This window comes from Apteryx mantelli, chromosome 1 (genome assembly GCF_036417845.1).
Source record: "Apteryx mantelli isolate bAptMan1 chromosome 1, bAptMan1.hap1, whole genome shotgun sequence".
Taxonomy (NCBI): Eukaryota; Metazoa; Chordata; class Aves; order Apterygiformes; family Apterygidae; genus Apteryx; species Apteryx mantelli.
The window spans coordinates 133436718-133463915 of NC_089978.1; the positions used below are offsets into that span (position 1 = coordinate 133436718).

General features: G+C 46.8%; 2 protein-coding genes across 5 annotated transcripts in view; one reads left to right on the top strand and one right to left on the bottom strand.

Annotated features, from left to right (window-relative positions):
- The window catches only part of GDAP2 (ganglioside induced differentiation associated protein 2), a 34655-nt gene extending 32780 nt beyond the window's left edge, over positions 1–1875 (bottom strand). Inside the window, exons 1-2 of one of the 4 annotated variants that reach the window (XM_013958155.2) lie at positions 1341–1628; positions 879–921 (exon numbers count right to left, since the gene is read on the bottom strand). In XM_013958155.2, the coding sequence (XP_013813609.1) occupies positions 879–914 (36 nt within the window). In that variant the 5' untranslated portion in view covers positions 915–921; positions 1341–1628. Of the gene's footprint in view, positions 1–878; positions 1247–1270; positions 1629–1763 lie in introns of those variants that run through there. The other 3 variants (XM_013958157.2, XM_013958156.2, XM_013958153.2) reach the window with 3 other exon arrangements.
- Positions 1876–2220: 345 nt separating this feature from the next.
- Positions 2221–26364, top strand: WDR3 (WD repeat domain 3). Its single transcript, XM_067302472.1, has 26 exons — positions 2221–2492; positions 3193–3402; positions 3864–3982; positions 5824–5902; positions 6240–6335; positions 6792–6902; positions 7939–8040; positions 8143–8240; positions 9192–9287; positions 9594–9824; positions 10668–10761; positions 11505–11606; positions 14073–14158; positions 14607–14742; positions 15439–15495; positions 16198–16298; positions 17318–17429; positions 17542–17676; positions 19254–19304; positions 20004–20069; positions 20924–21016; positions 21587–21634; positions 22820–22863; positions 23318–23446; positions 24272–24365; positions 25015–26364. Exons 1-26 carry the CDS (start codon positions 2322–2324, stop codon positions 25168–25170), a joined length of 2817 nt encoding a protein of 938 aa, XP_067158573.1. The 5' UTR covers positions 2221–2321; the 3' UTR covers positions 25171–26364.
- The last annotated feature ends 834 nt before the right edge of the window (positions 26365–27198 follow it).

Sequence of the window (27198 nt, forward strand, 5' to 3'; positions counted from 1 at the left end):
ATAGGTTTTGCAAAGCAGAGAACAAAGATGTAAATTTGAACACTGGCCAACAAACTTCCAGTACTGAAGCAGACTGACCTCTGCTACCTATCTCGCTATTTCTTCAGAAGGCTGGGATAACACTGCTTGCTAGATTAAGTACTCAGACTCCCTGAAGCATACGTTTCAATTGCTCACACATACTAACACCTGAGCTACTATATTTTCATTGCTCCTAAACCACGAACTGGAATGAAGTGCATTTATTTATCTATTAGTGCATTAAGCTAGCAGAAGTACGCTAGCTTCAGTTACTACTGTAACTTCAGTTTGCCACAGACATTATTTAATCTTTTTTTGCAGCTTCATCATTGATGACACCTTGACAAAATATCATCCACAAACGCTCATTCCAGAACAGGAATGATAAAAGAGATTCATTAGCTAGGAAAAAAAAGAGCTCAACTCAAACTGATAGGTAATAAAGGCAGACACTACAACAAAGATAGCCATAACAGCACCTAAGTAAGAATTTTGACACAAAGAGCTGGGAGAAAAGAGATGAACAAAAACATAAGAGTAGTTAAACTGGCTTTGGCCAAAGGCCTATCCGTCCCAGCGTCCCCTCTCTGAGGAAGAGTCAGAAGGGGGGCCTAGGGAAGATGGTAAGAAGAGGCAGAAGTGAACAGGGGTATAAGCAATATTTCTCCTGGATATTCTCCCCCTAAATTTGTAGTTTGGGGACCTCCTGAGACAGAGATGGTAGTTCTGCATGGATCACAAGTTTGAAATGCAGAATAAGGAGCTGCAAATTGAATTCAAAATGCCCCAAACACTGCACACGCAGATGCATTACTGACAGAGAATGTTCTTTCTCTCGCTCTCTTTAAACCAACTACCTGAATCCAGGCAAAGCAGCAGCTGGTAACCTTCATCTGTTGCCTAAGAAACAAATGCCACCAAGGCATATGAATTTCAACAATAACTGCAGAGCAAAAATGGCACAGTTTTCTTCTTCAGAAGAAATTTGAACTCTGACTAACAGGGGAAAAAAAAAAAAAAGAAACCTAACCACCTCTAAGCAGCTTATAATGTCTTCACTATAAACTGGAAGCAAAACCAAAGGCAACCCTTCTTCCGCTTCCCTATTACACCTCTGCATGGTTTCCCACCTATATGACAGCAAGCTTCCTAAGAAGCAAGCGATCTCCAGCCACGCCAGATTATAAGCCAGAGAAATTAAACCGCGGGCTAAATCTCCTTCCCCCCCCTCCCCAGTGCACTTCCTTACGGTTACGAGCACCAAAAGGGGACCTCCCCGTTCTCAAAGGAAGCTTCTGAAGCTCGAAGCAGACGTTTACCAGAAGGAATCAAGCAAAGAGATTGTGCCTGAAAGCAGATAAAAATTCACCCCCGCCCGGGCACCGCCGGCTGCTCGGCCGGGGGCTGATAAACACAGCGAACCGCGCCGCGGCCTCCAGCCCCGCGGGCCTCCCTGGGGGCCGCCGCTCCGAGACCCCCGCCCGTTTTGCACTCAGCCCCGCCGCTTCCCGGCTCCCGCCGCAGGGACACGCTCCGCGGGGACGGGCGGCTCCAGGGGGAAGGGCCGGGGCCGGCGCGGCCGCAGCCCGGGGCGAAGGCAACCGCCACCGCAACAGCCGCCTCCCCCCGGCCCGGCCCGGCCCGGCCCGGCCCGGCCCGGTCCCGTCCTGCCCTTAGCAACGCGCCACCGCCGCCCTTAGCAACAGCGGCCCCTCCCCCAGGGCGGCCGCGCAGCAACTCACAGGCGGCCCGCGCTGCCCCCGCCTGGCCACAGAGGCGCGGTCGGCGCCGGTTTGGCGGCATCACCCAAAAAAAAAACGGACTGGGCGCCCCGCGCTTCCGCTTCCGGGAGCTCCCGCCCCCTACGCCCGGCTGCTGGCGCAGGGCGCCGGCTTCATGACCTCACTTCCGGCTAGCGCTGTCTCCGCCCACTCTGACGCGACTCCGGTCTCGCCGCGGGGACCGGGGGGGCGCCCGCGCGGTAGCGGCCACGTGCGGCGCGCGGTGAGCGGCGGCGCCCGGTGCAGCGGCGGGGCCGGCGCGGGCGGTCGTTGCTCCCTGCCGCCGGTGGGGGTGGCCGGGGCAGCCCGAGGTGCCGCGGCGTCGGTGCCGCGGGAGGGGAAGGGCCCCGGGGTGCGACAAGGTCGCGGAGAGGCTCGCTCTGAGGCGTCGCGGCCGTTGTCCCCCCTCCCCCCCCGCCCTCCGGCTGTAACGATCGCGCGGGGGCTGCTCGGAGCCGCGGTCTCCTTAGGGCCTTCTCCCTCTGCCCCGCGGCCCTGTCCCGCCCGCCGCGGGCCGCCATGGGCCTCACCAAGCAGTACCTGCGCTACGGGCCGGCCGCGCTCTTCGGGCTGGTGGCCAGCGCCAGGGGCAACGCGGCCTTCGTGGCGCTGCGCGGCGAGCGGGGCCGCTGCGTGGCTGTGCCGGCCTGCGAGCACGTCTTCGTGTGGGACACGCGGAAAGGCGAGAAGGTGAGAGCTGGCAAAACCCGTTTCAAGTTCTGGGATGAAACAAGGGTGCCAAGGAAGCTGCATTTCATCTGATATGTAACCTGTGGAGCTAGGCTTCCGGTGCGACCCTCGTGTCTGGGAGAGTTTGTGAGCTGTAGCGTTGTAGGCTTTTGCCTGGTGTTTCTTCCTGTCACATTCTGAAATCGTAAGTCCTCCTGTCCACTACCAGCCAAATTCAGGATTTGCTTTAGCAGTCGCTAGAGTGGTGACTACTGGCATGATGTTTTGGGGATGTTTTTAGAGTTCTTGGGCTCTTGTGCGGTCTGTGGAAAAGTGGCTCTGTCCTATACCTGAGAAAAGGAGGCCAAGTGGGAGGGAATGGGTCAGTGAGAAGCTTTCAGGTTTTTGAACAAAGGTTCTTGCTCTCTGATAGTTAAAATGCAGGGCAAGAGAGCTCCTGGGTTCCAGGCTGCACTCTGTGACAGTTTCCTGTTTGGTTATGGGAAATTACTTCCATTGTAGCTGCTGTCTGCCTTGTAAAGTGGGGCTGATGACACTTTATTCAGCACAGGGACCTGAGAAATGAACTTATAGGCAGCAGAAGCTCTCAGTGGGGAGTTCAGTAGGTGAGCAGAATACATTCTTTCTGCTGTGTAAGTCTGTTGGGCTCTGACACATCGTTTATCAATACAATATATGTTTCATATCCTTAAAATTGCAGGTCCTTATTCTTAAGGGTCTCAAGCAGGAGGTCAGTTGTCTCTGCCCTTCTCCAGATGGGTTGCACTTGGCTGTTGGGTATGAAGATGGATCAATCCGTGTCTTCAGCCTCCTAAGTGGAGAAGCAAATGTCACTTTCAATGGACACAAGGCTGCAGTGACAGCCCTGAAGTATGACCAGCTGGGGGGCCGGCTGGTGTCTGGCTCAAAGGTGAGGGTTGCTTGAAGTCACATCTAGAGGACAGCCCTTTCATAGATGGGAATGCTCTGTGGAGAAAGTTGATCTGCAGGAATACGTTTGGTATTTAAAGTGGGTTATGTAGCCAGAGGATGGCAGTGGGAGGAGTTAGGCCTGCAGGACAACGCTGGGGCTGGGGAGCTCAGGGCTGGGAGAGCAGGGGGTGTTGCAGGTCAGGAGGGGGCACTGGCAGAGCCATTGTGGGTGGAGAAGATTATGGGATCAGGCATAGCACAAGTGGGTCAAGCCAGGTCTGAGGTGCGTTTATTGCTCTAAATGCGCATGAAGGGAAAGAATGTCACTTAAATCAGTCATTGCTAACATTCAAATTCTGGGGGAGGAAGCTCTCAGGTAGGCTTTTCAGTCTCATTGCAGAGGGTAGACATTTTGCAGAGACAAATGCCAGTCCCTTGGAGACACCTTGTCTGTTGCAGGACACAGATGTCATCGTGTGGGATGTCATCAATGAGAGCGGTTTGTATCGGCTGAAAGGGCACAAGGATGCAGTCACACAAGTCCTGTTCCTGAAGGAGAAGAACCTGCTGGTTACCAGGTGAGCCAGGCCAAGTGCAGTGGTAAACCAGAAAAGCAGGCATGGTTTTCCTTGCATTTTGTATATCCCAGGGGTGATAGCCATTTGTATTTTCCTTCCAAGCTCACAGGTCTCACTGTACTTGCCTTATTCAAAAGAGTGATCTTGTTCTATATGAGGCCCATATTATACTGTAATGCAGTAATGGTATCTCTGACTCACTAGCATCTTAAAATATGATTTTGGCACATCCACATATTTCATAAATCCGGTGCCTGAATCCAAGTGTGTTAAGTAAAAGGGAAATGGCTATACCAAAAAGTAGTGTTTGGGAGAGTTTGGAATTTCCTGTTAAATATAGCACTTAAAATTATTGTAATGGTGAATAACACCTACACCAGTAGGTTTATCTTCTATGTGTAATATGTGTAATTCACCCAGCAATGTAACAGGAAAATTGCTTCCTATAATAGATAGTAATTATAGGAATTAATTAAAAGATGATAGATGTTTTGTTGAGTTGGTTTTTAATTATCTAATACCAGTTGGGAGTTGACTGTATCTCTTTATTAATTACTGGTTGACAGGAGATAGTCTTGCTCAAATATCTTTCAGTAATTGTTTATTTATTAATGTCACCTAAAAGCTTAAAAGTGCATGTAATCAGTTCAGTGTAAAACTAGAAGGCTCTCTTTTTTTTTTTAGTGGAAAAAGTGGTCTTTTGGTAGGTTGGTAGATGGTATGTGTTTTCTAATGCAATTTCAAGTCTTCCTAGACCAGCTTTAGGAATGCTTCCCAATCTCTCAGTAGCTAAACTGAGATAAGGATTGCCTCTGTATCCTTTTATTAACAGAGTGGAGACGTTACCATAATTTTCTGGAGGTGCAAAGTTTTGCTTCCTTACTTCAGGTTGTTTTTTCAGCAGACAGGCCTCTCTTTGCTGTGAGGATAATAGTGTGTTTTGCCTGAGCAACTTAATGCACTCTTCTGTGTACAGAATTTTTTGCCTGACTTTCATCTGTACAATTAACAAGTACCTTTGACTCCTTTGTGATGAAATGTAACAAAAAAAAGTATTAACAATAATATCACTTGCAATCAGATTTTTTTTTTTTGTCCTGAGTGGACTTAATAATGGAACAACAAATTAGATTTTTTCATTTAGTTGAAGTTTATTAGGGAAATTAGACTCTAACAAAGTTATCAAAAATTAGAAAGCGTTAATTATTATAGGGTGTACAGAAAGGATCTGAATGACTGTTCAAATTACTCCTCTCTGGTACTCTTGTAGCATTAGGGTAGCATAATATAGCCAGAAACGTATGTTCTAAAGGAGGCCTAGCCTTATGGAGGCTTTGAAGAAGCAATAAAATGGCTCTTATTCTCCATTAGGTGTGGAGCAGCTCCAAATCATTGTCCAAAATGATTGCAGCTGCTTCTCTTTTAGCCTGGTCAATGCACAGATTGCATGGGTGTGTAGAAAAGGGTTGATGCACGGGTTGAGAGCATTGGCGGGGTTCAGAGGCAGCTTTGGAATTTGACCAGCGTTTTGTGCTTATTGCTCTCATTTTAAATAAGCTAGAAAAGGGGCCTTGTGATATCATGGCTTGCAGTTGAACCCAGAGGTAAAGCACTTTTTAATGAATTGCCAGATATGTTTTTTGCAGCATCTCCGTATTGCTTATTCTTTTGTCCTTGCATAGCTTGTGAAACTTGATGTGTTCCTAATCTGAGCAGTTCGTCTGTGATATGTTGCAGCATGTTTTAGATTTTTGTATTTCCTTCCCTTTTCTAAGCACATAGTATTACATGAAAGCAGCTATGAGTCTTCCCTTATGTCCTGAGGTTTTTTTTCCTTCCAGTGGCAAAGATACATTGGTGAAATGGTGGGACTTGGACACGCAGCACTGCTTCAAAACTCTGGTTGGACACCGTACGGAGGTAAAGAGGATATGCAGAGAGGGATGGAAGGACTTTGGACTGCATGTCATGGCTTGCTTTGTGCTTACTGTGCTCTCAGGGGTTGTAAACTGAACTGTGATGTATTTTTGCTTGTTTATTAAGCTTTAAGTGAGCAAATGAGAATTCTCCAAAGTTCCCAGGAACTTTCACACCTATGCAGTGAGCGGCGATTCTAGTACAGATGTCCGTGGTGGAGATGCTAGCTAGATACAGTCTCTTTCAGTTTGATTTAAATAAATAAATTAAAGATGCTCTGGTATTGTTAAGATAGGGGAAGCAGCCTTGAACCAATTTCTCAAATTGTGCCTCTGGACAGGTTTGGGGGCTAGCTTTGGTGTCAGAAGAGAAGCGTCTGATCACTGGGACTGCTGACAGTGAGCTAAGGGTGTGGGATATCACTTACATCCAGGAGGTAAGACTGTTCCCTCTGTAACCCTTCACAATCTTGCCAAGCTGCTTGGCTTTGGGCTAACGTGGGACTGGAATACATCAAATATGAGTGACTTTCTGGGAAACAGAGCCAAAGAGTCTTTGCTGTCTGAGGGGTCCAGAAACTGCTTTTAGGATAGACTTTGCTATTTTCCATATTTTTTTGCTTGCAGCTTCACTTGCAAGCTCTGTGGGACAAGATTTCCAGAGCATGCTCAGGTCTTCCTGATAGAAGGTTACAGCTAGAAAAGACAGTTCTGTGGGTGGATGATAAGGGTTTGGTGCTTACAGGCATGCTGTAGGCCACTTTTTTGTTGCAGTGTAGACTAACCACTTGTTCTTCTGGGGAAATGAAGTGTGAGTGGGTGAGACAAGAACGAGAACAACCTAGCTCTTGTGGTTTAAGGTATTCCTTATGGATTTTTTTGTCCATGAACAGGTCAAAGACCCTGATGAGCCAGAATCCAAGAAAAGCAAAGGGTCTTCACTTGGAGCAGAAGACGACACTGGAGAAGATGAGACCCTAGAGCTGGATGAGTGTCCTGAGGAGGTAAGCTCTGTTTTCCACACTGGCCATGGGAAGGTGTATCTAAACCCATCTGTATGGTGATGCTTGCAGAGCCAGTAGGCATTTGAGAGCTGTTCACATGTTGCTGCTCTGTACTGAGTTTATGCCCTGAGTATCATGTTTAGCGTACTGGTAAAAATATGCTTGTTTCTGTCGTGCTTTATAACATTTTCCTCAGCAGTAGTTGCTTCCCCATCTGCCTGCAGAACATCAGCGGAAATACCTGTGCTGAAACATGTGCAGATGTTGTTATTATCCACTGAAAGCTTTATTTTTGCCCTCTGCATGGGGAGACTAGTAGGTGTTTAAAGTTTGACAGCTAATGGACCTCTTTTGTTAAACAACAAGGGAATAAAATCATCACTAGCTGGTTGGCAACTGCTCAGTTCAGTGTTGATGCTCATTTTTGCGATTCAGTAATGGAAACTGAGAGGTCAGAGTGGCACCATTACTATGTATGGTTTCATATCCCATAGTGGGAAGCCATTCCCATTTGTGCTGCTGGTGGAGACTTTCTTGAATCTCTCTTTCTGGGGGAGATTTTTGGGATCCTCCTTAGATTTCAGACTGCTTGTAATTATGGTAGATATCTGACTTTATTAAATATTTTTCCCCACTTCCTCTTTTCAGAGGATTCTTGTCCCTTCGGTCGCCAGTTTAAAAGTGTTTGTTCTCCACCTTGGTTCTGCCTCCTCTGACAGCGCAACTAAGCTCTGTTGCCTTTGTAGCATGCAAATTCAGCCATGTCTCTTAGATGGTTATGGTTTACCACTGGCTCTTCATTGAGATTGCCAATGATAATTTTCAGTTAAAATGCAAGAAATATAAGGAGGTAAACCTGTAGGTCATATAAAAGCTTATTTTGTTGCTAGATTATTCTTGCTAGCTGTTCTACCAGGATCCTGTAGGTTCATTTCCGCCTTTTCTTCTCCTGACTTCCCTTCCTAGCACACTTCTCAGTTTGCTTAAGATCACTTGACGTTCCAGACCAATGTTCTTCTCCTTGTTTTCCCTATAGCGCCTCCTGAAGTGCAGCAAAGTTGGATCCATCATGCGGGAAGGGAGAGACCGAATAGTTACTCTTGCCACAGACCGAACAGGCAAAATTTTGGCCTGTCATGTAAGTAATGGAGGGCTCTGCTAGTGAATCACAGAGGAGGCTGTCAGAGACCTTGGTTAATCTCTTCAAGCGCCAGCCTGTGACTGTTTGCCCTGTTTCTAGGGAACAGATGCTGTGCTGGAAGTGTTCTCTGTTCTTTCTGAAGAGGAAATCCAAAAGAAATTGGAAAAGAAAATGAAGAAAGCAAAGCAAAAAGCCAAGTAAGCAGTCTTCTGGGTGTGCTTAGATGCTCTCTGTGTCCTGAGAACTGTCAGCAAACCCCTTGAGCAGCATGACACAGGGGTTGAACTCCATGTCACTGGCCATTCTGTCTGGTAGCGGCTGCATTGTGGGTGCGCTGTTCCTGTGCATTCTTTGTGCTTGTTTGAACAACACTTCTCTGCTCCTAGAGACTGTAAGGAAATATTTTTCCTTCTCAGTCTCTTCCCTGAAAAAAAAAGCTAATGTGCAAGGGAATGGCTAGAAAATGCATTTTGCAGAGCTGCTCACTTGTGTTTGACTTTTATATTTACACTACTTGCTGCATGAAGTGAACAAAGTACCTCATAGGAAGTTCAGGGATGAGAGTTTCATCTGAAAAGTCAAAGTGACCTTGACACCTCATGTCCTGTTTTACAGCAGGCAAGGATACCAGTGAGAGCTTTATTACATGGCTACTTTGTATCAAGTGTCTCTCTGGGTATCCTGGCACTTAACAGGTGCCTCCAACAGCTCTCTGGGAGAGATCTGAAACTGAAGCATAGACCAGGTCATTCTGGAGTTGTACTTTGGCAGCAGCTGAGGACTTTTGGAGAGAGAAGGGTGATGGCAGATGAGCAGAGCCTGATGTCCCACTTGAATGGAGCTTTCTGCTGTCTGTTTTGTATCCATCTTTATGATGTGCCTTTGTTCAAGTACTTTGTCAAGTGACTTTGTGCAGTTCTGTTCCAGAGGAGGCTGCCTTTTTGGGACAGTTTGTCTCTGACTAGTCTGCATACTGGCATGAGCTTCACTGTCTCACCCAGTTCTTAAACACAGGCAGCACTGCTGGATAAGGGGGCAGTTGATTTCAGCAGGCTAAGTGTTGCCCTTATATTAATTTCTATACCTGTATTAGTCTATGGTGACTATGCCAAGTTATTTGAATCTTCTCCCTTAACTGATGTTTCTAGGCAGAAGTCTGTTGAAGAACCTGAAGGGAGTGGGGAGCTGAGCCTGCAGGAGGAGATTCAGCGGGTCACTAATATCAGAGCTTCTGCTAAAATCAAGTGAGTGGAAAGCCCTGTTGTAGTGGCTGGGCTGTGGTTATGCAGCTACTTGGGAAGGGCTGGGCACAGCTCATTACAGGCAGGAGATAGAAGAAGTTTCCTCCTTGACATCTGTTCAACTTGGAGCTGGGGAGAGGCCTACCATGAGCTGCTGGTCCATCCACACTTCCACAAGCAATGCCTTTGTATAATGGCTTAGTGTGCACTGGCTCACTTCTGCTTGCTCCCTCATCCTTGCTGTTTGATTCCTCCTACGTTTTGTCTTATTGACCCTAACTACAGCTCTGACTTTGTTTAATCAAACAGGTCGTTTGACTTGATTCTCTCTCCAAAAGGAGAGCTGAAGATTGTATTGCTGCTCCAGAACAACATCATTGAGTCATACAACCTGAACCTGTCAGCGCAAGTCCCACAGGCTGTCCGTACATCTAAGATAACCATTGGAGGCCACCGCAGTGATGTCAGGACGTTGGCTTTTAGCTCTGACAACATTGCAATTCTCTCAGCAGCTGCAGAGTCTGTAAAGATTTGGAACAGGTCTGTAGTCCCATTGTGTCAGTCCCCCTGTCCTATGTGTGACCGTTTCCAGAACTCAGGGATGCTTTGTTCACAGAGGCAGTGATAAGGAAGAGGGAATGATGGAGAGATATAAAATAGTGAATGAAGTAGAGGAGGTACATGGGATGCTATGTTTTCTCCCTTTCCTGGATATGGAAACTGAGAAGCCAGGGAGCTAAAACTGCCCGATTAATTATGGAATTTGATGTCATAAAGCAGCACTGAGTCTAAGTTTAGTGGCAGGCACAGAAAGACAAATCTCTGAACACAGAGAGCACACATAACGGTATGCATTTGGGGTTGTTTTTCTTTTTAATAAGAGGTACCAACTGTTAGGCTAAGCAGTAGCTACTGCCTGTTCTTTAGGGAACGTTTGTGTTTCTTGGCATCTTCTCTAAAGGATCTAGTGTTAGACTGGATAGGCTGCTGTTTTGGTCTAGTGTTGTCCCAGAGTTTCCTGAGTGCTGCTGATTTCAAGCTCTGTTTCCTTTGGGAGTGCTATCTCAAACTCCTCCCTCCTCTCCAGAATGGGAGGAATTACTGTTTGATAACAGGGTCTCTGTCCTTGCTCATAACAGGAATAAATCATGAGAGCTGACTATGTGATGACAGCCTGTTTTCATGGAAAATGTCAGCAGTAATGCTGGTTAGCATTTAGAGTGGCCTGCTGGGCTGTGGGATGGCAATGCTGTGCCTTCTGGCCCCAGGTGAAAAGAAAGAGGAGAGGCTATTTGCTCTGAAAGACAGCTTTGGAACATGTTGAGCTTAGTGGGCTAGATTTTATATGTGATGAGAAGTTTTGGACTCTGCCTTTGTCCACAGATCAACTTTGCAGTGCATCCGAACAATGGAGTGTGAGTACGCGCTCTGCTCGCTCTTTGTGCCTGGAGATCGACAGGTCATCATTGGCACTAAGGTAAAGAGTGTCCTTGCTGCTGCTGCAGACTGTGCGCAAGTATGTTCTGCAAATGTCATTAAGCCAGCCTTACTGAAAATGCATTGCATCTTCTGATCTGGAGCAGTCTTGTTTTAGGGATAAAAACCTCTCTGACAGTATCTGTTCTGTTCCCAGGCCCTTAGTGTAGTTCCTATGGCTTGAGCTGGACAGCTGAGGAGAGCTTTGGGAAGTCCCTGATGTAGCTGAGGAGTTTGGCCATCTGTGTGTAACAGACATCTAACATCTGTGTGTAACAGATCATCTAAGTTGGCTGCTCAGGAGATGGGTGGCAGGGATGCTCTCCTGCTAGGAGCTATCGAGGTCTGGGAGGGCAGAGGCTGGTGCTGATCAGAAGTGACTTCTATACAGAGCCCGCAAATGCAGCAGGGGCTCATCCTGGCTGTCAGTAGGGCCCTGCTGTGGCTCCTCCTGTGTACTGGGCAGTCTGCGATTGTTTGCTCTGAGCTCTCCTCTGCCCTTGGAGCTTCCTTGTTGCATTACGTATGGCTGCCTAGACAGTGTGGGAGTCTCATCTTTGCTAGCTCAGACCTTCTGTCTCTGGGTTCTGCTTTGAGCTGTTCTTCCCTTTGCTGTTTCTGAGAGGCCCCCATAGCCTGAAGCTCAGGTGTGTTTGCAGATCTGATTAATGTTCCATAAGCTGTTCTGGAGTGTGTTGTGAAAGTGGAGGGGCTGATTTGTTCCATCTGATATCTTTCCCCCAGACAGGGAAGCTGCAGCTGTATGACCTGGCTTCTGGGAGTCTGATGGAGACACTTGCTGCTCATGATGGGGCGGTGTGGTCCATTGCTCTTTCGCCAGACCAGGTAACTCATCCAGCCTTCTAAGCATGACCTGTTGCTCATCTGTGTAGCTCTTTCCTGTAGTACTGTGTTTGTACTACTGATGGGAGCATGGGAACCCCTCATCCCGGGAGGCAGAAGATGCAGTTGGTAGTATTTAAGATATATGCAGAAGTGGATATATGCAGAAGTTTGAAATATCTCTCTGGTCTTGTGTGGCACATCACAATGAGCCTTTGGGCTGAATGTTGCCATCCTCAACACCTAATCTGACTTCTGCATGATTGAGAGCACTTGGACTTCCCCAGCGGAGTCTGTGCGTGCAGCAGCGTGTATTTCATGAGTGTGTTCCAGCTGTGGAGACCTTCAGCCCTTTGTAACCTGTTCCAGTGGCTGATTATCCTCCTTGTAAAATTTTCTGTTTCTTTGTAGTTTCAACTTGCTGAACTTTAACTCACACTCATTGGATCTGTTGGTACCTTTGTTGGATTAAAAATCCTGTTAACATAGTGTTTTTTGTTCGCCTTGCACTCTTGTTGAGTGTGACCAAATCACTCTCCCATCTATCTGATACTGCTGTTGAACTTCTCATGTGTGTCCCAGCAGGATGCGTTTTCCAGACTTGTAATCATTGCTGTGATCTTTTAAAGTTACTGGCACCTTTTTTGGCTGGTGGACCCAGGAGCTAGATGCACTATGTTGTAGGAGTTACAGCAGTGCCAAATGCACCATCAGTTTTTGAATCCAGCCAAGCACCTATTTAGCACTTTTGATCCAGCTCTGCAGTGAGAATGTGCAGTCAGCTAATAATCCACTGTGCCCCTGCCCCCAGCCGATTTTTGGGCGCTACTTCACAGGAGAAGGTGTGCATGTGGCTCTTAGGTTGTTGGCTCCTAAGCAAATAAGTTAATGTTTTGGCTGTCTTTCTTTGTGCCCTTTTCATCAGGTGGTTTGGATAGCTAAGTGCCATTATAGAGAGATCCATTTCCTTGGTTACTTTCCCAGTCATCCTTGTGTTGCCTGCATGCTTTCTTACTGTTAATTTTAGCTTTCTCCCATGTCACAGATAAAATCTGTAAGCAGCATAGTGTCAAGTTATTAGGTATTTCTCATTTAAAATGAACCTTAAAGACCTGCTAACAGGTCTCAAATCCATATAGTATGTACTCTACTCAAAATGTAGTGCAAGACCAAGAGGTATGCCTTGCATAAGCAGCACTGTTACCATTATCAACTGCAGCTTTAATCTTACAGGATAATTCCTGTAAAGTTAATTTTCCATAAGCTTGTGTGTATTGATATTCAGTTCACCTCCTTTGTCTGATGGAAGCTGCAGCTGCCTGTTCCTTCTTTACAGGACCATGCTCATAGTTACCAGGTCTACCTGTTTATTCTTTCTGAATTATGGTGTTATATTATTTTTCTCCAGGATTTCCCCCAGTGTTTCAAAATTGCTGAGAATCAACATTAATGATTTAGAGAATGCCAGAGGATCTGAACCATTGATTTAGAAATGTCTGACATAGGTAGCTGCTTTTTGGCAGCCTTATGAGTTTTTGGAGCGGTGTTTCATCACTTGTGATGTGATTATGGTACATGGCTTTTCCTTAGTCACAACAGATCAGAAATGTTTACTGAACCCACACACTTTCTGAGTGTTGCTAACTAATAGTTCTCATACTTCCCCCTAGAAATAGGTCAATACTACTGTAAAGACTTTTACATTCCTGTTTTACATGCACACACTCACTCACTCACTCCGTGTGGTCTAAACTACCCCAAGCTGTAGAAATCGGCTTGTGTCTTTTTACTCCCTTTATCAGTTTTTCTCCATTACCACAATCTGGTTCATATTACAGTAGTTACTATCAACATCCCCTTCTGTTTGTTGTGTGCCTTTCTTATTTTTGTTAGGTGGTCATGTTGTGCTAGAAGCCGCAGTGTTGTTTTTAGTGGAATCAAAACCGTAGCTACTAATAACCTGCCTGGGATTCATTTACTCCACCAATTAAAACATACTGGACAGTTTTTATGCTTGTTCTTGACATAAAAGTGCTTGGCTGAGCTGTGGTTCCTTTAGCAGGCTGCTCTTGGGTGGTGGTGTGTGTGAGCCAGGAGCAATGAGGGTGTCAGCTTACCCACTAAACACATGCACTTCATTATCTGCAACTGAGATGACTGCTTTCAGTCCCAAAGTTTCAGCCCATGTCTTGATGTACATTTGGAGTCTTTGACTCCGACCTGCCTCTCAGAGTTTTTGAAATTGGTGTGGCTGTTGCTCAGCCAACAGGCAATGCATGCTCCAACCAGAACAAGTGCTCCTTGTGATGCTCTCTTAACCATTTACACTGTGAGAATGTAGAGCATTTCAAAAACCTCCTTGTATGTTGGCATTTCCTTGAGTGTAAGACTTTTCTGGGCTATAGTGAAACTGTTTTTGGTTTTACTTTCATTCATTTCATTTCTACTTTCATTCATTTTCCTCTGCAGCGTGGCTTTGTGACAGGAGGTGCTGATAAATGTGTCAAGTTCTGGGAGTTTGAGCTTGTGAAGGATGAAAGCAGCATTCAAAAAAGGTGAGAAAAGAAACCTTTCTAGGCTGCATTCAGCTTCAGTATTCTTTCTCATTGATGGATGCTTTGGCCTTTGCTGTGCATTGTAAGAAATGCCCATGGCATGTGCATAGAACATGTGAAGAAGAGTGTGAGCTCAGAGTTGTTTTGTGAAGGTTTGAGCTTAGTTGAAAAAGGGGACTTGTTACACCGTGGTGCCTTCCTTGTGTGTGAATTTAGCCTCTAATCACAGGCAGGGCCTCCAGTTCATTAAGCAGTAGATTTAGCAGTGAAATCTATTGGCCTGCAGTGCCATGCACGTTTTCAATCCTGTTTTGTTCAAGTCTTAATGAGGATGGAGATGCTGCATGTTAGAATAAGCTTGTGTTCCCAGAGTGCAATGGGGGAGTTGTGTTCATACCTCTTTCTGTCTTGTACCTATCGAAGAATGATTCTTTTTTATCTTTGCCAGGCTCTCCCTGAAACAGGTGCGCATCTTGCAGCTGGATGAAGATGTTCTCTGTGTGCGGTACAGCCCCAACCAGAAGCTGCTGGCTGTCTCTTTATTGGATTGCACTGTGAAAATTTTCTACACTGACACACTCAAGGTACACAGCCAAATGGGCTGGGATGCTGTGCAGGGATTGATGTAATTGTAGCCTGAAATATGAGGTTTACATGGGGAAAGTGCCCATTTATTCCAGAACACTAAAAAGAATCAAAGAGAGCCCATGCATCCCATTTCAGGTGCCTGTTTGCTAACAAACCTGACAGAACCATGGCTGGCCCATGCTGGGGAGAAAATCTGTATTTCATCTGGAAAGCATTGGGAATCTGCAGGTGGCAAGGTTCACCCTAAGCCTGCAGGCATGACAGTATTCCAAAGCTGTATGGCATCTCGAGGGTGGGGACAGGTCAGTGTCACACATGGCTCTTAAATGGGGCATAGCAGAGGCAAAACCTGGGGAAAGAGAACCTTCCCTGTGAGCAGTGTGTGTTGCAGTCTTGTGACTTGTGTATGAGTATGTGAATGTTAGGGAATGACACAAGATGGGCCAGCACATACAGATATCCTGATCATCACAGGCAGTGATGATCAGCACCAGAGGTCGCTCAGCTGGGGTACTTCCACCCCGACCTCAGTTCTGCCGGCATGGCCCTGCTGCTAACCGTCTGTAGGGCAAGAGTGGGCACAGTGCTAGAAGAACAGTGCTTCTGAGACAGAGGAAGACTAGCCTGGTGCTCGAGGTTTTCACAGATCCCTACCCAGCGTGTCTAACTGAGATGCCTTTCCTCTCCTTCAGTTTTTCCTTTCTCTGTATGGACACAAGCTGCTAGTGCTGTGCATGGACATTTCCTATGTAAGTACCATTAGGGCTGCAGATGGAATTATGGTAATGTTGATGACTGTGAGAACCACCTGCTCTCAGTGGGACCTCTAGGACAGTGCTTTCTTGTCACCTCCTTGCTGTTGACTTAACAGCACTTTCTTGATGGGACTTGCCAAACCCCTCCTGATCCCACAGTCCTATGCTCAGTGGAAAGGGTCACAGAGTGGAGGTCGTGACTGGAATGACCAGGTTATTTTGTGAGGAGTGGAAACTGTGGTTATCCTGGCTCATCTTATGAGGTGCAGCCTGGTCTCTGCTGAAGTTACTGGCCAGACTCTTACTGCCTTAGTTGGGTCTGAATCACTTTGTTGATGGGAGGAGAGAGCAGGCACTGAGATGGAGTGACCTCTTCATGCCTGTTCATTCCTGGGCTGTGTCTTTTTCTGGATTGTCCTGGGATGAGGCTCCTTGGAAGCCAGAAATGTCAAGATTTAAGCTAATGTCTTAAATGCCTGCAAAAGCTCAAAGAAGAGCAAGGGTGCTGTCTGGGTGCTGTGCAGTACCACAAACACACACCACCCTGATGAGAAGAGGCAGAGGGATCAGGAGGGCATGCTTCAGGGGCCAGGTATCTGCCCACTTACTATTGCTTAGTTCCTGGTTCAGCTGTGACTCCTCCTGGGGCTGCCTGTAGACTGGTCACACCCCTCTTCTCTCTGCCTTGCTCTGTAGGATGGGGCTCTCATTGCAACCGGTTCTGCTGACAGGAACGTGAAGATTTGGGGCTTGGATTTTGGAGACTGTCACCGTTCTCTCTTTGCCCATGATGACAGGTCAGTCAACTCCTAAAGCATCTCTGGGCTGTGGGCTGTCTTCCCTTCAAAGGCTCATGCTCCAGCAATGACCTTTTTGTCCAGTACAGAGTGGGGGGAAGTCACTAGTGTTCCCCAGGTGCGTGAATGTAAGCCTCTGGCTACCTTGGTTGTGTGGTGGCCTATATTAGCACTGAGCCCATGAGCTGGGCTTTTCAGGGATAGTCCCAGGCAGTGTGCCACAGGCCCAGAGATGGTTAGGGCTTTCTGGTAGGTGCTGAACTCGTGGGGTTTTTGTGCTAAACATCAGCGGCTCCATTGGGTGCTCCCACCCTGCAGCAGCGCATGGTGCTGTTTGCCCCAGGCTAGATTCCCCAGTACAAGAAGGACATGGACATACTGGAGCGAGTCCAGTAGAGGGTCATGAAGATGATTAAGAGACTGAAGCATCTGTCACATGAGGAGAGGCTAGGAGATGTGGGATTGTTTAGCCTCTAGAAGAGAAGACTCAGGGCAGATCTTATCAATGTTTATAAATACCTGATGGGAGGTTGTAAAGAAAATGGAGCCAGACTCTTCTCAGAGGTATCCAGTGGAAGGATAAGAGGCAATGGGCACAAATTGAAATACAAGAAATTCCGTTTAAATATAAGAAAAAAAACATTTTTACAGTGAGGATGGTTAAGCACTGGAGCAGGTTGCCCAGAGAGGTTGTGGAGTCACCATCTTTGGAGATATTCAAAGTCCAGCTGGACAGTATCCTGAGCAATCTGTTCTAGTTGACCCTGCTTTGAGCAGGGGGATTGGACTAGATGATCCCTAACGGCTGCTTCCGATCTCAACCGTTCTGTGATTCTGTGAACTCTGCCTGGGATAATATGGTGGCAGGTGGGGCTACAGTGCAGGTTGGTGTCAGAAGGGATTTCTCCAGAGATAAGTGGTGACAAGGGCTACAGGGTGCTGATCTGGGACACTCTGCTGTCTCCTATACACATGTGTTATGAGGTCCCTGTCTCCCCCACTTTTTTTTCCCCCCCCAGTGTGATGTATCTCCAGTTTGTGGCCAAATCCCATCTCTTCTTCACAGCTGGGAAGGACAACAAGATTAAGCAGTGGGATGCAGATAAATTTGAGCATATCCAGACACTGGAGGTAGGAGGTTTTGGAGGCTGTTGAAAGGAAGCATTATCCCAACGTGAGCTGCACTTCTCTCAGGGACTGGGAGCTGGGTGTTCATGTCTTACTTCCTCTCCCTACCGTGCAGGGGCATCACCAGGAGGTGTGGTGCTTGGCCCTCAGTCCCAATGGAGACTATGTGGTTTCAGCATCCCATGACAAGTCCCTGCGCCTCTGGGAAAGGACAAGAGAGCCCCTAGTCCTGGAAGAGGAGAGGGAGATGGTAAGAGTTGCATCCTTCCTGCCCAAGACAACTCCCAGACCTGCTTTCTCCCAGCAGGCAGATGCCCTATTTTTTCTGTGGAAGGACCTGGCTCTGCACTTGGCAGACTTGCTCATTACTAACCACAGCATGGTGTTACAGTACCCAGGGTTGACTAGCATCTTGTGTGTGATGAGACTGTTGCCTTGAGCTGTTGGGAGACAGTACCACAGATGTTACTGGTGCTCTCCTGTCTGTACTACATTGCAGACACCTGGCTAACTTGCTCTCTGCTTTGCTTCTCTCCTTCTCAAGCTTTTCTCTGATAGTTGTGGTTTTCTGCAAGTCTGTTGGCTGCAACCTCTTAATATCTTGGACAGGCTCCCTTCAATTCAAGTGTGCTTTTGGTTCAACAGATGGCTGTTGGGGGTATCCTGTTAGATGCAGTTTGTCTTGGTTGCCCCTTTTCCAAGTGTGAGAGGTCTATGCTGTCTCAGCAGCACGCCTCAAAGCTCAGGGATGCTGGAAGAGGCCCCTTCTTCTCCTGAGCTTGCATTGCAAGGACTAGTAGACTCACAGAAAGATTTGGATGGGAAGGAATCTTTGGAGGTCTCTAGTCCAATCCCCTGCTCACAGCAGGCTAACTCTAATGCTAGATCATATTGCTCAGAGACCTGTCCAGGTGATTCTTGAACATCTTGGAGGAAGGAGATTTCCCAGCCTCTCTGAGCACCTGTTCGAGTCCTGAACCACCCTTGGGGCATGGAAGCATTTCTTTCCCTCTGCAATATGTCCAATTGGAAATTCCCTTGCAACAACTTGTGACTCTTGTCTCTTTCTTTTATGGTATTCTTCACAGGAGTCTGGCTCTGTCCCCCTCTCTTAAAGCAGTTCTCAAACCACAGTGGGGGAAGGATGTAGCAGCATGTGCAGAGGCAGGAATGGATGAGAAACCTGCAAGAAATGGTTTTTGGCCCAGCCCTTCTGCAGAGAGCTGAGGTGACCCATAGGTGGCATCTTGATGCCCAGTAGTTGTTATGCTAGGAATGATGGAGGTCACAGGAGAGACAGATGAGAGACAGCTCCTTCTTGATGCCAGAAAAGTGTATTTTGGTGCAACTTTGAGTAGCAAGGTGGGCATGAATACATCAGTAGTGAATTACACACTGATGGGGCCCTGTTAACATGAGAGATGCCAGACAGGACTCTTTCATCTTGCTGGTTAGGACAACTCTCAGACTTTCCTAGGCTTGTTTCTTCTGTGCTGCATGCCAGGTGGAACGTCTAGTGCTGAATTGTTTTTTTTCAGTCTCAGCTTTGTGAGCTGTCTGGGCTGCTGCTGCATCTGGAGTGGTGACCCTAATTTCTGTCTGGAAGACACCAGGTTTCTCTATAGAGTGGGGAACAGGGACAAGCAGGTGTTTTGCACTTGCATTTTTGGCCTACATTGTCCTGGCTTTTGTGCTAGGCTGCAAGGTCTGCAGTTTTTATGTGAAGGAAGCCACAGGCTCCCTTGCTCAATCACTCTAACGGACTTTTACTCTTGCTTGCTGCTTGCTTGCCAGTGTTAATATGTTTTTTTTTCTCATTCACTGCAGCGAAGAGAAGCTGAATATGAGGAGACTGTGGCAAAGGAAGAGCAGCCTGTGGTGAGTAACACCATCTGAGTGGGTGTCCGTCTGACTCCTTCATAGGTCTGGCTTGAGTGTTTCTGTGAGAGACGTAAAAGAGTTGTCAGAGGGGACCGGTAACTTACTTTCTTTAGGAGGTGTGTTGGGAAAGGTGCTGGTGAAACTGTGATCCCTCAGGTGATGCAGGTGACTCCAGTGCTTGCTACAGACAATTTGATGTTCTTTAAGAGAGTGTGCAGGGCTGGCCAGACTGCTTACACAGTAACTGGGGACTCCAAAGCCCTGCTGTCCAGTTGCTCTTCCTGTGTCCCCAGCTGACATCCACACCAGCTCCCTAGTGAGGACTGGTTGCCTTCTGACAACTGCTTGCAGGTCCGTGTTAAGCAGGACAGGTGTGGAGCCTGGTCCGTCCCGCTCGGATGCTTGGGTTGTATTGTGATAGTTTTGACTCTGATGAGCTCACTCTGCCTCTGTTGGCAGAGCAAGGGCTGTGCTTACCTGCCTTCCAGAGCTTAGCGTTAGCTCTGTGCCTCCATTCCTGAAAAGAGCTGTGCATGTGGAAGTCCTGTGTTTCCCCAGATAAATGATGAGTTTAGGTAATGGAGTTGATGTTTTCCTTAGCATGGAGTGTGATAGGATGTGTGGGGGGTGGGAGGCATACCTGTATCAGCCCCTCGGCTGACTGAAGGAAGGAGCTGCAGACTCTATATTTTGTAGGTGGCTGGAGAGACACAAGGAGAGACGGGGCTAGCAGGAAAGAAGACTATTGAGACGATCAAAGCGGTAAGTTTGTGTGGATCCCCCAACATTGCTTTCTGCCTTATCAGTCTCTCAAGGGGGGGTCACAGGGCTGGATCAGCAGTTTGAAGAGAAGTAACTTGTGCCATGGTGTAAGGACAGCAACTCAGAGGAACTGCTGTTTGAGATGTGAAGTTGAAGATGCAGACTCACCTCAGCTTGCAAGAGCAGCTTGTCCTGCTTCCTGGCCAATGGGGGAGATCTCTCCAGGGGGCAAGGCATGAGATTTCTGTTAGTATTCAGGCTGTAGCTTTCGCTGCCTGCCACGTGTGGGACAGGCGGTGCTGCCTCTGCCCCATGGGGTTTGCTGTGTGCAGCCCACAGGAGCACAAGGATATTGTCTAGGCACCAGGCCTCTCCCCCAGGGACTGTCCAGTCCTCTGGGAAGGTGGAAACGTCTTAAGTGCCTGAGGCGGGAAGAGTACCAGGAAGGTGTAGGGGGTGGATAATTTCACGGCCCCAGATTTCAACAGTGTGGTTGTAAATACCGAGGAAATTCTTAGCCTGAATCGTCAAAATGGCCTGACCCTGACTTGTGCCTCAAAGAGGTACTGCTTGCTGGAGGGACAGTTCAATGTCAAGGCAGCATGTGAAGCTGCCCAAAAGCACCGTGGGCTGCTGGGGGAATGTGGGTGGTGTTTGACTCCTTCAGGACACTACTGACCTACTCAGAGTAGCAGCACTGTCTGGAACAAAGGTTACCTTTCCGAGCAAGACGTGTCCTGTGACACTCCACATCAGCCCATCTGCTTCCCCCTGCATTGGTCCATTTGGACATGAGCTTTTGCTTTTTTTTGGCTTGCTGTGTGTGATTGATGTGCTGTTTCTGTGCCACACAGGCTGAGCGGATCATGGAAGCTATTGAGCTGTACAGAGAAGAGATGGCAAAACTAAAGGAGCACAAGGCCATATGCAAAGCTGCAGGAAAAGAGGTAAAAGACTGAGGAATTTACCACACCAGAGGTGTGTGAGTGTATCTTGCCAGCTCTGTCATTTTGGCAGAGAGGCCTAGCATGCACGTAAAATCAGGACAGCTGGAAACAGCAGAGATTTGCTGAAATCTTTTAGAGAACAGGATGGCACTCTGTCCTGGGGCATGACTAGTGGTGTGTTCTTTGCAATAATTTTTATGTTGGAAGTCACAGTAGGATGTAAGCTATGTCCCTGGGAGAAAACCCTCCATGCAAACTCATCCTGTCATTTAGCCTGTTCTTTGCCTTCATCTCAGGAATTTGTGCTAAATCAGGAGTGTGGTACGTGTGGGAAAGGTGAAGTGAAAATAAGAAGTGGAGGAAAATGAGTTAGTCTTACCTGTCTGAGAACTAGCTTAATCTTGCAGCTGCAGATGAGGCCTTCTGTGAGGTCCTGGGGAGGGCAGAAGTGTGGGAATTCCAGGAAGATCTTTGATTAAAAACTGTCTTTTACTGTGGGTTAAAATTTTCTCTGGGGATATGCATTGTACACCCACATGTGCCTCATTTTAACCCATTCTGTGTCTTCAGGTTCCCCTTCCTGTTAATCCCATCCTCCATGTCTATGGAAATATTACAGTAAGTGAAATGCCCAGGCCACAAGCTGTATGCCATCCTCAACTGGAATGGGGATGTCTGTTTTCATTTGCTGGCTGAACCAAAACACTGGGTTGCTCTGGGGAGGGAGGATTAGTTTGGATCAACCTGAAATGAAAATTCAGCACTCTTTTGCAAAATGAACACACTTTGATTTTTTTTTTTCTTCTTCTTTTTTTTCATTTTGCATGTGTGTAATAAAAGTACCACAGCTAGACATAGGCATTGTTTGCACATAACCCTGATGGTGGCCTTGACCTTATCATGTACAGACTGAGCTGCTGGTTACAGTATTTTCCCAGGATATGGGAAAACTGGTTCAGATCCCTCCTGCGCCTGAGGAGCACATCTCCCTACTGCTAGGAGGGTGCAGTTACCATGCTATAGTGTATTTCATTGGAGTTGTGCCATCTTATACAAAATACTTGAACATCCCCTGGAATGGTGACTTGACAATCTGTTTCACTGTGTCCCCTTCACCTGTGCCTGCCTGTGTGACATCTGTAACCACATAACCAGAGCTGTTCTCTCCCTTCTTCTGTGACTATGGGCAGTTTTAATTATGAACAGATGGAGCAGGGGTGAACAAAATCCTATGATTTAGTAGTTAAACACTTTCTTTGGGGAGTGGGGGAGGTTAGGTTGAATCTCCTTATACAGAGAAGAGAGTTGCAATGTCAGATGAAACTGCTTTTTGTTTTCCTTCTAACTGCTTCCCAGCTCTGTATCTTGTGATACAAAAGTACTTTCAGCAGATAAACAGGAGTAGCAGGAATTAAACCTCTGGAAATTGAGTTTGTGTAAAGTTTTGTATGTATAATTTAGCTGTTTCACCAAGTTTTTATCCAGTTTGTACAAGAATCATACCACTAAGTATGAGATAATTTAGCTGGCTGGATATAAATTATGCTTTCACAATAATCTTCACCATTCAGAGTATCATGAGAAGGCTGGGTTTATATCCTGTGGAGGGAGAATGAGAACTTCCCAGACTGGCAGCTGATTGGAGCTGAAGGGGTTTCTCCTTTATCTGTTATGTTCAGATTGATCGGTCCATCTCACAAGATGTGGTTACCTGTTTTTAATTGGATGAAATGGATCTTAAGGTACATGTTTGTCTTGGAATGTTTTTTGATGTGCAGAGCTGATGTCTTTCTTCTCTTACAGCCTTCTGCGTATGTGCTAGAAGTTTTCAAGAAGGTAAAGTCAAGGTGAGTCGCAAGAGCCTCATTGCTGAACAGGTTTGTGTCTGAGCACTGGATTGCCGCGACTGATGCTACGTGGGGTCCTGGCATGGACTCTACTGCTGGGCATGGGCAGTGCAGGAGAATAGAAAGTTACTATTTCTGGCAGCCTTTTTGGAGCGTGCACAGAGTTGGGGAACAAAATTGTTCCTTCCATGAGGAGTGCTGGATGAAGCTTGCATATGTGGGTTGACTGCTTGGATGTGCATGTGTACATAAGGAGCAGCTTGGGGATGCTGGGGAGGGAAGATTGTTTATGTGCCTGCTCCCTGTGCCAGAAGATGTTTGCATGGGCTCTAGTCTATGAAGGTGCACTGTGCTTTGCCTGTGGGCAGTCACAGATCAGCAGTGGGGAGTGTTCAGCACAGCTTTTGTATCAGAATCTTCTTGCACCATTCCTGTCTCTCTGCTTTCTCCTCAGTGAGCTGGAAGAGTCTCTCCTGGTACTGCCCTTCTCCTATGTCCCCGATCTCCTCAGACTCTTCAGTGAACACATTCACCTGGGCTCAGAGGTAGAACTCCTGTGCCGAGCTCTCCTCTTCCTACTCAAGTGAGTCTTGCACCTGACAGATCTGCTAGTCTTACAGCTGCTATTGCTAGCAGAACTTGGACCTGAGGAAGCCCTAACAGGGCTCTGGTCATAGTGGGCTTGCCCTTTCCTTCTTGCTGGTACATGTCATGAGCTCACTTTGTGCCAGTTATGTGACAGAGAGGTATTCCTTGCTCCTGTGCTGTGAGCCAGTGCTTTGGGACAGCACGGAGCTGGGGAATATCCCCTTCTCTTGGAGCTGCAAAGACTCTGTTGCTTTCCATGAACATGTGTAGCATAAGTGTGTGGGAAAACGTGGGCTTTCTCATCTGTTTCTGGCTCTGAAGCTCTTGAGAAGCCATTTTAGGAATAAAAATCTGGTCTTTGTGGGAGATAACGAATCACTGCAGTCCCCAGCTGCAGTAAGTGTGTCAAGCCTGTTGCAGCAATGTGTGGGAATGGACTGATCAGGATGGAGAGTAGTGTGGACATGCTTAGCATTGCCCTGATGGGGCTGCTGGTCCTGGTCTTCCCATCTCATGGGTTTGAAAGATCCTGCATCAAGGCTGAAATGGCACCCCTCACTGACACTGAGTGATTGTGGGGCCCACACTCTCAGAGGGTACCTCAGGGAGACCTTCCCCTTGAACTACTGTGTGTTAAAGAGAAATTTCAGGAAGTAGCTTTTTCAGCTGAGTCTGCCCATGCCTGTTATAAATCTGGTCCAAGGACAGAAAATGTAAGAAAAATCCTTTTTCTAGAAAATATAAAGGCTCAGAAGAGTGGCTGACTGTCACTAAGAACAATGTTGCATACATCAGAGCTCACTGTCTGCTTCATTTCCAGGATACATTTTGGGCAGATCACAAGCAACCACATGCTGGTGACTGTGATAGAGAATTTGAAGAAAACCACCATCTGCAGAGTCAGTGAGGCCCGGGTGAGTGTCACAACCTCTCCTTTTCCAGCATCTTGAATAACAGGATGTGCCAATGGATGGGGGTGCGGGTTGTCCATGGTGCCTGGTGGGAAAGTTGGTAGGGGTCTGAGCCCATCTCACTTTCTTCCTGTGCAAATAGGCTCTTTTTTTCCTCATGTTTTTCCTGCTGTGAAGCTAACCAGTGTGACCCTGCTATCACACACACACTCCACTTTTGGTTTTCTTTGATGTATCTGTTTGGGTTTTGGCTCTCTAGTTTCTGCATACAGAAAGGACGGCTCTCCTTCTCTTGGGCTTTTCTGTGGGCTACTAGGTCTCTCAAATAATACAGACTGTGCTGGTATCTTCCCAGAGGCAACTTTAGAAAACTGTCAGCAACTTGTCTTTCAGAAAATAGAATGGATTATAGCTCTTCTTAAGACAGAAATATGGGGAACAGAGGCCGTGCTCTGGGTTCTGGTTGTTCCCCTGTTCAGATAGAGCTTTCATTTAAATAATGCTGCATTGTTTAAGTTTGTGGGACTGTCTTGATTTCATAATCTCTCAGTAGAGGATGGCCACAGTGTCACCTACTCCAGGCAGCAGGACCCTCTGCCCCCTAACAAGCTTGAGATATGTCAAACAGTGTGGTGTTGGTCTGTCTCTACAGGATGTGTTGGGATTCAACATGGCAGGTCTCCAGTACCTGAAAAGGGAGATTGAGGCCAAGGATGAGGTGACATTTTTTGCTGATGCTGCTGACCATTTTGAGGAGAAGAGGAGGAAGAGGAAGAAGAAGGAGAAGATGGTTCTTGCAGTGGTTTAGCATTTGCTGCCCAAGACCCACAGCACTAGGATGGGGTCATGTAGCCTCTGTGCTGGCCATGGAACTACTCTTGTGGCTGAACATCTGTGATGATGCCCAGTGACTGGGATGAAGGTCTGTCCCCTCCCCATGTGGAACAACTCACCTTTCACTGTGGGGGACAGTGCCAACCCAGAATGAGTGTCTCTGCTTAGGGAGATGAACTCTCTATGGTCTGTTGTATATGCATGGATTTGAGCTGTTTCTGAGGCGGCTGTCAAAGGTGCAGGCTTTTCCTCTAGCTGAATGCCTGTTAGAAACGGATTTCATTTCTCCTGCTGAAGAGATCAGCTAACTCTGGCAATGTGTTAACTGAATGAGGTGAATCAGCACATGGACTGCTGGTGGGACCATGCTCTATCCATGGAAGGCAGCTGGCAAGGTTTTATGCTGTTTTGACACCTGCTGATGGTTTGTGGAGGTGCTCAGATGGTGTGAGCACAGCTATGGTATTTCTGCAGAGGTGCAAGAACTTGGTCTGCACCCACTCACTTTTTAGTGGGACAAGGAAAGACATGGCTGCACTCAAAGTCATGTTTTAATATGCTTTATGAGACAGCTCTGTTCAGAATTTTGTCCTGATATTTCTCTCTAGTAAAGCCTCAACTGCCCGGCTGTGCTTGTCAATTCCCATAGGCTTTTTTCCAGAGAATAAAATCTGTGGGAGCAAATTAAAGAGTTGCAGTCAAAGATTGTGCTCTTTTGTACAGTTGGCAGACTGAATGCATGGGAAGCATGGGTTATTTGCATTATACTTGCTTCAGTTCACTAGAAGTTGCACAGAATTGGTGCAATGTTGTACTTGTCCTGTATCAGATAAAATGATTTATTCTCACAGCAGGGAGGGAGCGGTGATTAAAGTGAGCAAGTCTCTGCTGCATGTTCGTAAATTATTAGTTTGTAGTATGTGTTTGTTTTTTTTGGTTTTTTTTTTTTTAAACAGTTATCCTAAGTTTTGTGAATGTGGTAGAGGCTGCTTCCATGTACTTTGCTGAAAAAGTAATTATACTATTAGACTTACAGGTCTGACTCAGGTACTCAAAGCTGGGTTTCCTTCTAACTTGAGCTTCAACTGGATTTTTCATAGTATCTCAGTTATTGACTCTCCTGTCTTTGCCTTATGTTTTTTATTATTAACAATTATACACAAAGTAAGCAGCTCTGTTATCATTCTTGTTAACAGTTCTGTCTCTGTCAATCTTTTGATGGCTCCTCGGGTGTAATAACCACACCTCTTAGAAAACTCTTGCTGGTAGTAAATAACCTTTTGGGGAGTAATGGTTCACTTGCTCCTTCCCTGTCTGGGTAATTTAGAGCAGCACTTCATGCTCCAGTTCCAGGAAATGGGTCTCAGACTGTTTTTACAAATAGCAATCTTTATATAGCTCTGCCAGTTGTTCCCGGGTGCCTCTATAACTGCGTATTTGCCTAGATGTGGATGAGACTTCGGATCAAGCAGTTCCATTCAAACAGGTCTCCATCCTGACAGTTACTAAGCTATTCGTTTGCTGCTTCCAAAGGAGACAGTCAGAAGAGAAATCACTGTAGTTTGAGGGAGAAGATTTATTGTGCAGTAGTAGGATGATGAACTCTTGGTAACTGCAGTTGACATCTTGTATCTATGCTAGCTGCTGCTGCAATGGGCTGGACAGCTGGTAAAACAAGGGATGAAGAGTGTTACAAATGCAAGGGTGGCTCATGACACCACAGCGCACCTTCAGCAGTGATGATTGAGGAGAGAGATACCAAAACTAGGTACCCAAAGGGAAAAGTTGACCCTATGCCTCAGTGTGATGTGCTCTATTTTTCGCATTGATTCCAGGGAGACAGATACTCTGGAGCCTAGGTAAGGAGCTGCTGTTTGATCCTCTGGGAACCCTGGGAGAAAAGCCATGGCCATAGGTACACTTTAACTCAGGAACTGTTGACAAGGACACAGATGGTGGTACAGAACAGTGATCTGGGACACGGAGTCATCTCATGATGACA

Bases quoted from the DNA above. Each gene is read 5' to 3' on its own strand.
- WDR3 (XM_067302472.1), top strand. From the start codon at position 2,322: ATGGGCCTCACCAAGCAGTACCTGCGCTACGGGCCGGCCGCGCTCTTC. The intron at 8,041-8,142 runs GTAAGTAATGGA...CCCTGTTTCTAG, and splicing joins GCAAAATTTTGGCCTGTCAT to GGAACAGATGCTGTGCTGGA. The intron at 19,305-20,003 runs GTGAGTAACACC...TATATTTTGTAG, and splicing joins CAAAGGAAGAGCAGCCTGTG to GTGGCTGGAGAGACACAAGG.